Source organism: Equus przewalskii, chromosome 5, assembly GCF_037783145.1.
Source record: "Equus przewalskii isolate Varuska chromosome 5, EquPr2, whole genome shotgun sequence".
Lineage (NCBI taxonomy): Eukaryota > Metazoa > Chordata > Mammalia > Perissodactyla > Equidae > Equus > Equus przewalskii.
Window position 1 is genome coordinate 36633817 of NC_091835.1, and position 16394 is coordinate 36650210.

Sequence of the window (16394 nt, forward strand, 5' to 3'; positions counted from 1 at the left end):
CACTGTGCGTATTGATATAACTGCCAAGTTTCAGCAAAAGCCCAGGGAAAGTACCCAGGCATGGTTAGTGTAGCTATGGGATATGGAGAGATGGGGGACAATGCCTGAATGGTGCTTGGGGGTTTCAAGGAACTCACTCCCTTATAGACTGGATTATTCTAGCCTGCAGGGAGGTTTGGCCCAATGCGGGGATCTCCCTGAGTATGTGGGACCCTGGAAATCTATAGAGGAGGTACAACAAATTCTTGGGAGTTGGGAACCAGAGAGGTCATCTATGCCCCTGTTTTTGAAGGCCCTGATTGGGTCACATTCACTGCAGAAATGAAAGCCAAGATACTGCAGTCTGCCCCCAGCACCTGGTACGGGACACAGATATCCATGTTCAGCCCAGTCGTGGGACAAGACACTTAGGATGTTGGGAAATCATTGCTGTTCCGGGGGAAAGACACAAATCCCAGAAATGGGTACATGCTGTGGGAAAGATTTGAGATAGACAGGGAGCTCAGAAAGCCAAAAGGCTATCCCAATTGGCTGTAAAGGCTTTAGTAAAAGTAACCCAGAAGCAAATGTGGTTGGACCTCATTGCTGCCTGGACCACTCCTGAAAAGAGACTGGCAACCCAATGCTGTGTTGGTCAGCCTGGGGAAAACCTTAAAATCTGAATAACAGGGGCCAGCCCTGTGGTCCAGTGGCTAAGCTTGACATACTCTGCTTTGGCAGCCTGGGTTCAGTTCTTGGGTGTGGAACTACACCACTCGTCTGCAGCCATGCTGTGGTGGTGACCCACATACAAAAAAAGAGAGGAAGATTGGCATAGGAGTTGGCTCAGGGAGAATCTTCCTCAACAAACAAACAAACAAACAAACAAACCCTGAATAACAGTTCAGACCTGCTGCACCAGCCCCTACCATCCCTGATGCCCCTCCTGCTCCAGCAGAGGCCCCAGGGATACAGTCCTATTCAGAAGGGCTGCCTCCCATGCGTCAGGTATAGGATGCAGGCCAAGACTGCCTCCAGCTGAGGGCTGTTGGAGGTGATGGGAGGCCTGATTTTGAGCTCACTATTCACTGATCCTCCAGAAATAAACAAAAGGAGACAGCTCTGGTTGATTCTGGAGCTGAATGTACTCTACTACATGGTAACCCTCAGAAGTTTTCTGGCCCCCTCACACCCTCGATGGTTACAGGGGGCAAATGATTTGGTCAGAAATGTCCCTTTGACACTGCAAATTAGCCATTCTTGCCTATGAGAATATGAGCTTTTTATCTCTTCAATACCAGAGAACACATTGGGCATTGATATCCTACCAGGTTAAACTCTGCAAACCTCTGTTGGTGAATTCTGTCTCCAGGTTAGAGTAATCATACCAGTGCTGAGGGGAAACACCAACTGGGAAATTGTAAGTCTACCACCCCTGTGAAGAGTGGTAACTGTCCAACAGTATAAATTGCCTGGGGGCATAAGAAAATAGGAGAAACTATCAAAGAACTGCACCAAGTGGTTATTGTATGCTCGGCCCGTAGTTCTTTCAACAGTCCAGTATAGTCAGTAAAAAAGCCAAATGGCTCATGGCAGATGACTGTGGATAACTGAGAATTGAACAAGGTGGTGCCCCCCTCATCCAAATGGCTGTGCCCAGCATTGCCATCATCTTAGATACCTTGGCCATGGTCTTACAAGTGTATGAGTCTGTACTGGACTTAGCAAATGCTTTTTTCAGTATCCCCCTGACCAATGAGTCACAAGATCAATTTGCCTTCATGTGGGAGGTGCAACAATGGATATTTCAAGTGCTTCCCCAAGGCTACCTGCACAGCCCCACCATATGTCATGGGCTGTTCTAAAGGGATTAACCCTATGGCTTGGACAATAGGAAGCCAACGGGTGGATGATCACAAATAAGCCCTTGCAGGGTCAGGATATGTGGAAAGAGATTTGGGCCTGAGGGAGTCCTCACGTTCTTCCACATCCTGGCTTATAAGGTACTGACAGCCCCTCGGCAATCAGGAAGCTAATGCCCTAACTCAGGTATGAGCTATTACAACTGAGCCTTCAGTAGACACAGCAGATTGGGTGCATAGAAAGAGAGGCCACCGTAGTGTCCAGGTGGGATGGCACATTGCCAAGGATGCTGGATTTCCCTTGAAATACAGTGACGTGGTTAAAGTAGTAGCAGCATGTCCTGTGTGTTCTAAACAACACCCAAGGCAACCACCAAAGGAGTCTGGGGCCGTCTACCAGAGTTCCCAACCAGCGGAAAACTGGCAAATTGATTATACTGGGCCCTCCCTCTGAGTGAGGTTTCTAAATATGGCTTGGTTTGTGTGGACACTGCATCTGGCTAACAAAATATTCCCCTGTCACCGTGCAAACCAGGCCACCTTTAAGGGATTAAAGAAGCTGAGTACTATGTACAGAAACCCTCGTTGAAGAGACAGCGATGGAGGTCACATTTCAAAGGTCATAATATGCAAGACTGGGCAAAAGAAAATGACATGGAACGAAGGTTCCATCTCCTCTATAACCCGCAAGTAGCAGGGCTGGTAGAAAGGAAAAATGGAACATTAAAGCAGCAGATCAAATTACTAACATGTAAAACCACCTTGGCTGGGTGAACTAAAGTACTGTCCCAGGCTTTAACACGTTTGAATGATCAACCAGCAGGGTCCGTTTCCCCATCTGCCGGACTGGAGACCCCTGCCCTGACTCTCACTGTGGATCAGGGTGCTATGCTGTTTAGAACATCAAGTCCCATCATGCCTGGGAAAGGCATTATCTACTGGAATTTCCAGTGGGACATACCACAAGGATGAGTGGGTTACTTTGCACCCCTGGGTGAAGGGGAATCCTTAGTCTCCACTGGGATCCCGCTGTCCTGCTGCAAGCTGGACCTGTTGAAATGCACTATGCTTGGAATGGAATATGCACCATTGAAGGAAGGAGGAAGGTGGGGGTCCTGGTCTGGCATATCCTGCCCCCAGTTTATCTCCTCATGCCAGACAGTGCTGCCTCCCCCGGCCAGCATGTATGGTACACACAACCAGGTCACGTTCCTAAAGCTGCCAATCTCCCTCTCCTCAAGGCCGGGTGGGCACATTCTGTTTTCCACTGGTACAATCATTTGGCCACTATCTTTGTCCCTTCTCCTGGCCTGGAGGATGTTATAGGACACGTAGAAACCCTTACTAAATTCATCCAACAAGCCTTAAATGGTAGCCGGCAAAGCCTGTCTTTATGAACACTGAAATGTCTCTAAGGAGAAAAACTGTCCTCCAAAATAGGATGGCCTTGGACATTATTACTGCCTCGCAACGAGGCACCTGTGCATTGTCTAAATGGAGTGTTATGTTCCTACCTGACGAGTCTGCTAACGTATCATCTTTATCAAATCACATGAGGACACGTGAACATCCTGAGTGATCAGACTCCCAGCCTAGGGGACGGAATAAATCAATGGTTTGGATCCTGGGGCTCTTGGAAAAAATGATTATTTATTTTGGGAATGAGTACCTTAATCTGTGTTTTCTCTTGCACATGCCTGTGTTGTTGCTGTGGTATCTGCCTCCAGCACAGCCAGAGATCTGAGGTACATCCTTGCTGATGAAACCTCTTGCTGACTGCTCAGGGCACATTGTGGAAGGAGGGGGCGTGGAAGATTGTAAGAGCCGGTCCTGTAGGGTGGAGTTTTGGAGGAGGTCATGGAGATAACGTGACCACCAGTTGACCCTTGAGCTGGACCCAGGCACGTCAGCACTGTCTCACCCTCTCCCGTCCTTGGAATGTATGTTCTGCCCACCATTCCTACAGAGAGAGCTGTTTTCAAGGACACAGCCTTGAGAGAACAATGTCTCGTTGAAACCATCTGGATGGTATATGTGACTGAATCCAGTTCAGGCCTCTGTATAAACTCTTGAGATTCTGGCAAGTGGGTGTAGAGATGACTAATCTTGCAGCCACCCGTGACAAGTCGCGTATGTAAATTCCTGGTTTATTAAACCTGCCACCTATCAATCTAGTGGGGTCTGCCACCTTCTTCCGTCTCTCTTTGCCCTCTGTGTACCGGGGCCCAGGTTCAGATTGCACCTGGGAAATTCCTGAGGTTACAAACCATCAGTCAGGGTAGCAGGCAAGGCAAGGGAAGTTGTTTTTAGGATCAGAAGGATTTGCACATGTTTGTAGACTGAGAGGAAGGAATGAGTAGAAAAGCTTTGGTGCACTTTGATGAAATCTGAGTTGAAGGAGATGAGATGACAAAAAGAGGTAAGATAAGATAAAAAACAAGAGAGGGAAGAACAATGTTTTCATAACCTTGACATAACCTTTAACATAAACTGCGAAACCACTATTCTGAAGTACTAAATAATAATATGTACAAAAGAAACCCTGACCTCATCTATGACTCTATCTCACACCTAAGGTATTAATATATGCAACCAGAAAGCCCCATTTTGTCTTCTTTCCAGTGATTTTTTTTTTAGATTTTATTTTTCCTTTTTCTCCCCAAAGCCCCCCAGTACATAGTTGTGTACTTTTAGTTGTGGGTCCTTCCAGCTGCGGCATGTGGGATGCCGCCTCAGCATGGCTTGATGAGCAGTGCTATGTCTGCACCCAGGATCTGAACCAGCAAAACCCTGGGCTGCCAAAGCGGAGCGCGTGAACCCAACCACTCGGCCACAGGGCCAGCCCCTCCTGTGATTTTTTTTTTTTTAAAGATTTTATTTTTTCCTTTTTCTCCCCAAAGCCCCCCGGTACATAGTTGTGTATTCTTCGTTGTGGGTTCCTCTAGTTGTGGCATGTGGGACGCTGCCTCAGCGTGGTTTGATGAGCAGTGCCATGTCCGCGCCCAGGATTCGAACCGACGAAACACTGGGCCGCCTGCAGTGGAGCGCGCGAACTTAACCACTCGGCCACGGGGCCAGCCCCCCTCCTGTGATTTTTTTAACCTGATTTTTACCAACAGTATACAACTACCCTGGCAGAGGAGCATTTTGAGAATTGCAAAAGGCTGAGATTTTGCCAGGCATGCAAAAAAGGGCAAGACAACTGAGGTAAGATGGTAATTCAGGTTGTTAACCACATAATCCAGACTTTAAAGACTCGAATGAGACCCGCATGGTGCTGCTAGATCAGAAGAAAATTGAGTCGTCAAGTCAGAAGTTCTCTATCAGGTTGCCTCGAAGCTGTAGAAGGACAGTATGAAACAGCTGGAAGAACAGAAAGAAGTTAGGGAAAGGGATTTCGAGTTTGAGATTTCTGGTGTGAAATGCACTAGATGACAAGGTCTACATCTTGGCCATAAGTGGGTGAAGGTCAGTGAGTTTCAGGCAGTTCAAAAAGTATAAAGCTTAGGTGTTAAATGGTTTATCCAGATGAATTGTGAAAATCACATCAATGTCAAAATCTTTGATGAAATCTGGGGAGTGACCAGAGTAGTGGTAGATAATGCTCTTAAGTTTCTTTATCAATCACTTTCCATATTCCAATGTATCCTCCAACTTATTGTCTCTTGTTCTCATGTTCATTGGTGTCATCTTCTTGCCTTCACTCCCCTCCTTATTCATGGCCCGTTCATCACATCTCTTTTGCAAAAAACTTAATAACTTTGCTCTTGTCATTCACACACACACACCAGACAAAAACCACCCTTCTAGGAGCACAGTGAGGTCTGTAGAGAAAAGGCAGAAGGAGCCATTTAGAGACAGACTGACAGACTGCAGGTGCATGAAACCCATTCGATTCTACGGTGGATTTCTCTTGCAATCTCTGAACATTTCCCCAGAGGTTAGTAATTTCTTCACTGATTTTTTTCTTAAATACAATCAATGAACTTGCATTATAAAAACTTCAAATCCATAGGGGGTAAAAAATAAAATGCTTAGACATTCCTTTGCACTCCATTCATCCAGTTCTACTCCACAGAATGAACAATTGTTAATATTTTCTTGCTTATTCTTCCAGAACTCTATTCATACATGGGAATGGTATCATATAAAATGTTTCACAACATGGTCCATGTATTTAATGTATATGTTAACAAAATATTTAATACATTTAACAAAACATATTTAACAAAATATGTTAAATTTGGGGAAAAACTTTCACTGAAGAACAAGGGGATTTTCCTAAAAAAATTTCAAAGGGGTAAAGAAGTTATGGAGGTGGAGAAGATACAAGAAATTTGAAATAGTCTCACAATGGAATTAATAGAGAACATTAGGAGTATACAAACTCTACATTTGAAACCCAGATTGATATGGCCTAGAATATTTCCCAGGTAATAACTGAAAACACACAGCATTTGTAGCTGAGAGACGAAAGCACAAATTCAGGCTTAGACATTTGGAATTGGTACTTGTTGATGGAACTTACATTATTTCCCAGCAATTCAGTGTCCTCATTTGTGGTTTAGAGTGATAACCAACTGAGGTAATACATAAAAATTTGTATGTAAATATACATAAATAATATATTAAAATTCTATATGCAGTCTAATGCTATTAAAAACGTCAATGTTGTTCTTATCTTAATTCCTTCTAACCACATGACATTCTGCCAATTGGTAGAAAGAAACGTCAAACATCAAATATATTCAGCATCTAAGGAAAAAAAACAGACAAAATTATTAAATTATTTTTATTTATTTAAATTAATTATTAATTCTACTGCAATCAATAAAAATCTATCGGCTGTAGCTGTATATTTGGTAATACGATTACATGGTGAATAGTGGCATGTCTATGTAAGCATATGCATTTTTGTGTGTTGAGCAGAGTGAAAAAAGGGCACTAAATTGTTCTTTGTGCCACTGGCTGGAACACGAAAAAGTTTATGGGTTATCCATTAACTATGGGAACACAATCTGTCTCCAAAAGTCAGTATGTTTTTTCACTTCCTTACAACTTAGTGTTCTACATATAAAACATTCTTACCTCTTAAGTCTTTTCTTATATTTCTGCTTCTTCATTTCTTTATTGTATTTCTTCCTCTTTTTACAAAACCATTGATCTATCTGCAAAAGAATTGATGTGGGGGAGGTGACTAATCCAGGAATAAGGATATTGGTTTATATGAGTTATAGTGCTACACAAATGACTCTCTCAATAAAGAAATATGTTGTTACACCTGTTTTTCCGTCATGTTGAATTCAAATGCGAGTGATAGCTTATCTCCTATTGTGGGGCATCTGTTCATCTTGAATGTTGCCCAGAGAGCGTCCATGAGAGGTTTGCTCACTAATCTTTCGTTCTGATCCTCTTCCTGTTTCTCTTCTATTTCATCTTCCTTTTCTTCTTCTTTTTCTCTTTCTTTCCATTTTTTCTCTCCGCTTCTTTCACCTTCACTATGGTTCCTATTTGATTGGTCTGAATTCTGATCACGAGGCTTAGGTAGTTGTTTCTGTGTAGCAAGATCTGTGGAATAAAATCAAGCTGCAGCTAAACTTGACTTTCAGATCATAGTTGACATTTTTCAGTGTAAGAATATATTTGATTTTCTTTTTTTTTTTTTTAAAGATTGGCACCTGGCAACTGTTGCCAATCTTTTTTTTTTCTCCTTGCTTTATCTCCTCAAACACACCCCACCCCCTCCGTACACAGTTGTATATCTTAGTTGCATGTCCTTCTAGCTGTGGGATGTGGGACACTGCCTCAACGTGGCCTGATGAGCGGTGCCATGTCTGTGCCCGGGATCCAAACCCTGGGCTGCCACAGCAGAGCGTGCGAACTTAACCACTCGGCCACGGAGCTGGCCCCTTGATTTTCATAAACTAGGAATGTTGTACATTGGTGGAAAGCAGAGAAGAAAGAAAAAGGAAAGTTGTCAGACTCATTGAAGATTTTCATCAAAAGAACAACTTAAAAATAATTTTCTTTTGGATTTAAATATATGCTGAAAGGGCTATATATCTAAATTAATACATCTCCTTGTGATGTTAATTAGTGAAAAATGTTACCTTGAAATGCATAAGTTACGAGTGACTTTAGTTAAAGGACCATTAGGCTTTCTATTTCTTCTTGAGAGAGTTTTGGTAAGACATATAATTTTTAGAAATTTATCCATATGTTTCAGTTTTCCCAGGATTGTCCTGGCATATGCCCATGTCCTGTCATAATTATTAATATTAATGATACCACCTTTTACTCTAAAGTACTCTGGTTTAAATTACATATTATATGATCCCCTCTACTTGTACCATTAAAGAAATTAAATCAGTAATTTAGGGCCAGCCCAGTGGTGCAGCAGTTGAAGTGCGCACGTTCTGCTTCTTGGTGGCCCAGGGTTTACCAGTTCAGGTCCCAGGTGCGGACATGGCACCGCTTGGCACGCCATGATGTGGTAGGCATCCCACATAGAAAGTAGAGGAAGATGGGCACTGATGTTAGCTCAGGGCCAGGCTTCCTCAGCAAAAAGAGGAGGATTGGTAGTAGTTAGCTCAGGGCTAAACTTCCTCAAAAAAAAAAAAAAAAATCAGTAACTTAAAAATAACCAAGACACAACAGAAAAAGAATACAATTAGGAAGTTAATAGAAAGCAATAGTAATTAAGACAGTGAGGTAATATTGTACAGGGGGACAAATTAGCCACTGGAACTGAAAGTGAGTCTAAAAGCAGACCCATGTATATCATCAAAAACTGATATGATAGAGGAGAATTACAGATCAGTGGGGGAAGTAATGAGCTATTTAATAAATACTGCTAGAAAAGATTGATAAAATTTATATTAAAATTGAGAACCAGGGCTGGCCCCGTGGCCGAGTAGTTAGGTTCGTGCGTTCCGCTTCGGTGGCCCCGGGTTTTGCCGGTTCGGATCCTGGGTGCGGACATGGCACGGCTCATCCGCCTGAGGTGGCGTCCCACATAGCACGACTAGAAGGATCTACAATGAGAATATACAACTATGTCTTGGGGGCTTTGGGGATAATTAAAAAAAAAAAAGATTGGCAACAGATGTTAGCTCAGGTGCCAATCTTTAAAAAAAAAAAAGAACCAAAGATGCCATAATAAAGTGAAGAGAAAAGTCACAAATCTGGACAAAATATATGTAACAGATAACTGACAAATTATTGGTATCTATAACATACAAAGAATTCCCGTAAATCAATAAGGAAAAGAAAAACAATTCAATAAGAAAAGGGGGATAGCAGGAGTCAGAAATAGACCTGAATGGACAATATTTTGAAAAAAATTTCAGCCTTATTAGTAATTAAGATGAAGATAAAAATGAGCTGCCATTTTATGCCCATTTGATAGGCAGAAACGAAGAAATCTAATAATACCAAGTGTTAGATGGTGGTGGATTGACAAGAACTTTTATATATTTTTGGTGGAAGTGTAAAGCGATTCGAGTTGTTTGGAAAACAATTTAGCACTCTTGTAAAATTATACAGTCTCTTATCCTTGGTGGGTGCATGGAGAACCTCGTGCAGATGTGCGTCAGGAGACAGGAATAAAGACGGACCAGTACTGCCTGAAACAACAGAAGTGGGAATAATCCAATGTCTACTGTCCAAATGAAGTTAATGAATTAAAACCGCATTCAACTACATGGTTAGTTTCAGAAACATAATTTTGAGTAAAAGAGTAAGTCCAAAAAAGTACATAATGATTAATATTATTTTTTAAAACTTCAAAACCCAAATAATATTATTGGAGGGTACATAAATGTGTGATAAAAATTATAAAACTAAGGAAATGATAAACAAAATCTAGAAAGATGGTTGGAAAAACGAGATAGACTAGAGGAAGCATACAGATAAGTAGAAGAAATGTATGGGTAATGCTGTGCTTATATTGATAATAAGATACTTACATTATTTAATACATAACACATAACAATATATATGGTTTTATTTATTTTTTATTTTTTATTTTTTTGAGGAAGGTTAGCCCTGAGCTAACATCTGCTGCCCATCTTCCTCTATTTTATGTGGGACACCTGCCACAGCATGGCTTGACAAGTGGTGCATATGTCCACATCCGGGATCTGAACCAGCGAACCCCAGGCTGCAGAAGCAGAACATGGGAACTTAACCGCTGCGCCACCAGGTCGGCCCTCACTAATTTATTTAAACAGACGCTGCTATTGAGACAAGGCTCAAACAACATAAACGTATACAGCACAAAATGCAAAAGTCCCCCTCGTTCACTGGACACTTTATTTCATTCCCCCTTTGTAACCATAATGAAATTATGTGAGTGTCACTCACACTACACTCTCTCCTTCCATACCTGCACAATTATGCATGTACATAATTTTTACATACATGAGATTATACTAAAAAAAATTTGTAATTTGCATAATATTTCATAGAATACATGTAAAATACTTAAGCATTCTTCCATTGATGAACCTCAGTTTAAAAAAATAACATTGCCTATAATGTTACAATAGACGTCCTTTTACACACAGCTTTGTGCTAATGAACACGTATTTCTTGAACTTGCTAGATCAAAGTCTGTGTACCTTTTCCACATTGTTAAGTACTTCCAAATTTGTTTTCAAAAAGATTTTTACTGATTTGGACTCTCACAAACAGGGTATAAGAAATGTCATCTGCGGGGCCAGCCCCGTGGCTGAGTGGTTAAGTTCACGCGCTCCGCTGCAGGCGGCTCAGTGTTTCATCAGTTCCAATCCTGGGCACAGACATGGTGCCGCTCATCCAGCCACGCTGAGGCGGCATCCCACATGCCACAACTGGAAGGACCCACAACTAAGAATATACAACTATGTACCGGGGGGCTTTGAGGAGAAAAAGGAAAAATAAAAAAATCTTTAAAAAAAAAAAAGAAAAAGAAATGTCATCTGAGGGGCCGGCCCCATGGCCAAGTGGTTAAGTTCACGTGCTCCACTTCGGTGGCCCATTCGGATCCTGGGTGCAGACATGGCACCGCTCGTCAGGCCACGCTGAGGTGGCGTCCCACATGCCACAACTAGAAGGATCTACAACTAAAATATACTACTACGTACCGGGGGACTTTGGGGAGAAGAAGAAGAAGAAAAAGAAAACAAGATTGGCAACAGACGTGAGCCCGGGTGCAAATCTTTAAAATAAAAAGAGTGCTGCCATTTCAACAAGTCATTGACCACATGGAAGGCGTTGTTTGGAGGGAGCAGGTACTAACCTCATTTCTAAAAACAAAAAAAGAAATATTATCTGAATATATGTATTGTTTTAGGAATAACTTAAATCCAATCAAAGTAAAAGGGGTAAGCCTATGATTTATGATTGATTTAGGTTTATAACTATTACTCTATAAAAAGGGAGCTCAAAGGTTACATTTATTTGTCATTGTCCAGAGAAAAAAGAACTATAGACCTCCAGATGTGGCAACACCAGCAAAGTACTACGTCCTCCTGAGACGCTGTGTCAGCAACCAGGTGTCTGACTCTATTTTCAAGTCTTTGCCTTTCCATGAGTTCCTTAATTTGCAGAAAGAGATTCATCTCCTTTCCCTTTGTAAATCTACTTTAAAAAATTCTATGGAATATTGGAAATATGCAAAAACCTAGTTGACATATATTTAATTTATAGGCAAATAAATAACATGAACATGTAAGAATCAACCAACTCAAAAAACAATATATTTATTTTATAAAATATAAAACCGGGGCCGGCCCAGTGGCTCAGCAGTTAAGTGGGCACGTTCTGCTTTGGTGGCCCAGGGTTCACTGGTTCAGATCCCGGCTGCCGACATGGCACCACTTGGCAAGCCATGCTGTGGTGGGCATCCCACATAGAAAGTAGAGGAAGATGGGCACTGATGTTAGCTCAGGGCCAGTCTTCCTCAGCAAAAAGAGGAGGATTGGAGGCACATGTTAGATCAGGGCTAGTCTTCCTCAAAAAAAAAGAAAAAGAAAAAAAAGAAATTAGTGAAAACCATCATATTAATAACTCCATGGAATACCTGCAGACCGAGTAGCATCTGAGCTATTAAGGAAGGCTTTATCACACGTCTTTGTGTCCTGGAGATGTTGCAGGTGGTTCATATATTGTTCATCTTGGGCTAAAAATTGTAGTGCTGAACTCAGGGTCTCTTCAAAGCTCATGCCATCGATGCCATCGATGCCATTGATGCCATCCTCCAAAAGTGGATTTATATTGCATTTCAGGCCAATCCAGTTATTTTGTGAACTAGGTGTGCCTGTGTGGCCCCAAAATAGTCAATTAGTAATGAATTTCTAAGATTTGGTTATAGGTAAAAGAACAGTTTAGAATGGAATAAAAGGTAAGAGGCAATCGATTTGCTTATTATTTGATTTCTACTTAATTCACTCTTACTCCAACTTTTGGATTTTGTGAAGTTGTCACCAGCTTCCAGCCCTTGCTGATATAGGTCCATGACCGTCTTGTTTTGGGTCTTCTCTCCTTTTCTCTCTTTTAGAGATGAAAAAATTCTCAGCACCAGACGGTTTTATCTAAGTCCTGAAAGAGATAAAAAGTTTATTCTTGTAGGAACACATTCAAAAGCTCTTATAAGTAAATAACTGAATTTTCCATTTCCCAGATGTCTCTAATTTGAAAAAGAACCCCATTAAACTTATTGAATTCCCAACTTGAACGTCATCAGTCTGTTTGTTCAAAATATGGAAAATAGGGGCTGGCCCAGTGGCATAGCAGTCAAATTTGCACACGCTGCTTTGGCAACCTGGGGTTTACTGGTTCGGATCCTGGGCATGGACCGAGCACTGCTCGTCAAGTCACGCATGGCAGGTGTCCCACATATAAAGTGGAGGAAGATGGGCACAGATGTTAGCTCAGGGCCAGTCTTCCTCAGCAAAAAGAGGATTGGCAGCAGATGTTAGCTCAGGGTTAGCCTTCATAAAAAAACCACCACAACAAAAACAAAAACCAAAATATGTAAAATAAAATAAGTACAATTTATAACAAAATGTTTCCAAGTAATATGCTTACTGCAAAAATAAACAAAGTACAAAGAATTTTTTTTATTTCTAAAATTTCAATGATCCCTGTATAGCACAGGATTGCTTAGAATGACTTTGCTAATTTCAGTGTACCTGAAAATATTGTTTTCCCACATTTTGATTTCTCCAGCTAACAAACATAGTAATATAAAATTTTTATCTTCTGATAATTCACAGAAACAGTAAATATTTTCTTGAAAATCTTTGGGGTCATTATAATTTGTGCATTCTAATTTAGCAAACCATAACTTCTACCATCTTCTCCCGGGAGCCCCTGATACCTATTTCAAACTTTGTATTCTCTTTCCCATCCTTGCAACCCTCCAAGTTTCTAAGCAACCCCGTTTCGATTCTGGGAGGCACTATTCCAAATCAGACTTGATATTGCTTCAGTTTTCACAATTAATGATCTTGTGATCTTAGGTAATTTACTGTGCCTTTCTGTGTTGCACCTCCTTGGCAGTATAACAGGCCCCATGTAATTGTGAAGCCCAAGAATGCTAAAAACAGTACCAAAGCCAACATTTGCTTTCATTGTTGCAAGTGATAGACCCTTACTCGTCCTTACAGTACATGGGTGATACTGATGGGGTACGTATGCTTGGTGGTACTACCATTACCAAGCATCCTGGATCATTTCTGCTCTCAATATCTTTCATTATCAATATCCTGGGCTACCCAGTCATTCCTCTCTCCTTCTACTCCCTAAACACCACCTTTCATATGTGGAAACAATCTCTTTAGTCAGAAATGGAGAGCTGAAAGGGAAAGTTGGGAATAAGATTATGATTAAGGCAAAATATAATCATTAACAAAATGAGAAAAACTATCTCTAGAGAGAAGGCTCAAGTTCAGGGATAAGACAAGTTACTTACTAGGCTGTAAAGAAATAGATCTTCTGGGGAATCATTCAATAATTTTCCTTCTCATTAAATTTTCCATATTTAAATTTCTCACATTGTGGGGCCTTCAAATTTTCTTTTCATTCATGTGATAGTCGTTTTGATCCACATACTTTTGAAAATTAAGCGTTTGTAGATGTCTCTGACACAAAATGCTATTTGAAGGTAGGAAACAGTGAGTCCTGGTTCGCTAGGCCCTGTGCCAGATCTACTGGATCAAATGATCTTAGAAAGTGTGATCCAGAATGAAAACTCCATTGTTGACCACTTTTACACCTTTTATTTCCTTGAGGAGAAACTGCCAGCAATAATTCCACAGTAGCTTTTGTTCACTTCCCCTTAGACTTGAATTTGTGTTGGCAGCTGAGGGTTCAATTGCATGTGCTCAATTAGACACATATAGTTACTGACGCTTGTGATGAACCTGCATTCAATCCTGCTCCTTACTGTGGGGTGACAGCAATTATTTCCCAAAAATTCAGAGAGGAAAGTCTTGGGACTTTTCAGTAAGGGCAAACAGGACTATTTTCTATTCTTCTTTCTTTTCAAGTTTTTAGTACCTAAAATTGATGTTTCTTGATAGGTATATGCATTTTCCTTATATAGATTATAGGAGGACAAGTTTCCTCTGTATATTATTGATGTAATTTCAGTCTTATGTCCCAGAGGTGATTTCACTGCCTAATTGAGATGCTCGTCTATATCACATGTTAAATTTATACTCAGATAAAATTACTATTATTTAAAAAAATTGTCACAGAAAAAACTTTGATCTCTCCAGAAAACTAATATGTTCTCTCAAAATACTGATCATGTGTCCTTTTTAACTTTGGCAGTCAAGAGACTCAAATCAACAATTCTGAATCAAATCTTGGCTCAAAATTAGTATCTAATTAAGATCAAATAGCTTGCATTTTTATACACTATTCCTCTTCATTAATTTAAAATTCTATTCAATTTGGAATTTTCCTGTCCTTGATTTCATAGTTTTTGTTTTATCATATTATATGTGTATTAATTTGCCAGCCTTAGTGGTTAAGATAAGATACTCTCCCTGCTGCAGGCTTGGGTTTGTTTCCAGGTTAGGGAACCACACTACCTGTCTGTCGCTTGTCATACCTTGGTGGCTGCGTGTTGCTGTGATGCTGAAAGCTGCACCACCGGTATTTCAAATACCAGCAGGGTCACCCATGGTGGACAGGTTTCAGCAGAGCTTCCAGGCTAAACAGATTAGGAAGGAGGACCTGGCCCCCCAGCTCTGAAAAAACTGGCCATGAATGCTCTGTGAATCGCAGCAGAGCACTGTCCGATAGAGCGCCGGAAGGTGAGAGGATGGCGCACAAAGGCTGGGCAGGTTCCGCTCTGCTACCCACAGGGTGGCCAGGAGTCAGAATCGACTCAACAGCACTAGCAGCAAACTTATTAATTTAACTATAATTTGAATATTTACACATATGCCAGGCAGTTCTCTACACACTTAAATGCTGTGCTTTTTTAGCTAAGGAGAATGGTAAGTTTTTTTGAGGTTTTAAATAGAGCAAGTAACGTAAATAAATTTGTATTTAAACAAGATTCTGGCTGCCAAGGGAGAATGGTGGAGAAGAGAGCATAGTGGATAACGAGGGCATTAGTTAGATGGGTATAAGTTAGAGTGGTAATGGACCTGCTCTTTTGGGAGTGGGAAGGTGGTAGAGAAAATGAAAAAGTGAATGGCACCAGGAGATACTGAGGCTCCATCTGAAGATCGGAGGATGGTGGTGAGGGAGAGGGAGGTAAAACTAATGACTACTGGGTTTCTGGCTCTGTCCAGGGATGACAGTAGTGCCTCCTGGGGACAGTGATTCAGTGGGAGACGATCCTGAGACTGATGGTGGAGAGGACGAGTTTACTTCACCTTTGAAGACCATTGAAGCCATGAAATGAATGAGATCATGAACTGAGAGGTTGCAAAATGGCACCTGGGGCCAAAATTTAGCAAACAGACATGTTTTGTTTATGCTGTGAATTGTTCACTTTTAAATTAAATTAATTTTTTTAAAGATTGGCACCTGAGCTAACATCTGTTGCCAATCTTTTTTTTTTTCCTTTTTCTTCTTCTTCTTCCCAAAGCCCCCGAGTGCATAGTTGTATATTCTAGTTGTAGGTGCCTCTGGTGGTGCTATGTGGGACGCCGCCTCAGCATGGCCTGATGAGCGGTGCCTCGTCTGTGCCCAGGATCTGAACCTGCACAACCCTGGGCTGCCAGAGTGGAGAGCATGAACTTAACCACTGGGCCACAGGGCTGGCCCCGTGAGTTGTTCTTTTTAAAGCAAAATCTTGAATTTATGGCCAACATTTAAAAATCAAGAGATTCGAAATTAAAATTCAAATGTCCAGATTTAAAAATTTTGAAATTAGTGGTCCTAAATTCCCATGTAATCAACAATTGACTGGATCTGAGGAGTTCTTCTCATCTTTAGATGGAAGCTTCTTTCTCTAACTAGCTACACTCCACATGGCCTGCTTAATTTCACCTGCCAATCACTGGCGGGCAAAAATAAATAAATAAAACACGCACACACATTCTCTCC

General features: G+C 41.2%; 1 protein-coding gene across 1 annotated transcript; it reads right to left on the bottom strand.

Moving 5' to 3' along the window:
* Window positions 1–5164: 5164 nt before the first annotated feature.
* NANOGNB (NANOG neighbor homeobox) lies at window positions 5165–12422 on the bottom strand. Its single transcript, XM_070618193.1, has 5 exons — window positions 12279–12422; window positions 11905–12141; window positions 7123–7409; window positions 6930–7009; window positions 5165–5204 (listed from the first exon to the last, which is right to left on the bottom strand). Exons 1-5 carry the CDS (start codon window positions 12337–12339, stop codon window positions 5165–5167), a joined length of 705 nt encoding a protein of 234 aa, XP_070474294.1. The 5' UTR covers window positions 12340–12422.
* Window positions 12423–16394: the final 3972 nt, after the last annotated feature.

What these genes read in the sequence shown, in the direction of transcription:
- NANOGNB (XM_070618193.1), bottom strand. Translation starts at nt 12,339, where the DNA reads ATGGACCTATATCAGCAAGGGCTGGAAGCTGGTGACAACTTCACAAAA. An exon ending in CACAAAATCCAAAAGTTGGA is followed by an intron (nt 12,142 to 12,278) that starts GTAAGAGTGAAT and finishes GGGGCCACACAG; the next exon opens with GCACACCTAGTTCACAAAAT. An exon ending in AGATGCTACTCGGTCTGCAG is followed by an intron (nt 7,410 to 11,904) that starts GTATTCCATGGA and finishes TTTATTCCACAG; the next exon opens with ATCTTGCTACACAGAAACAA.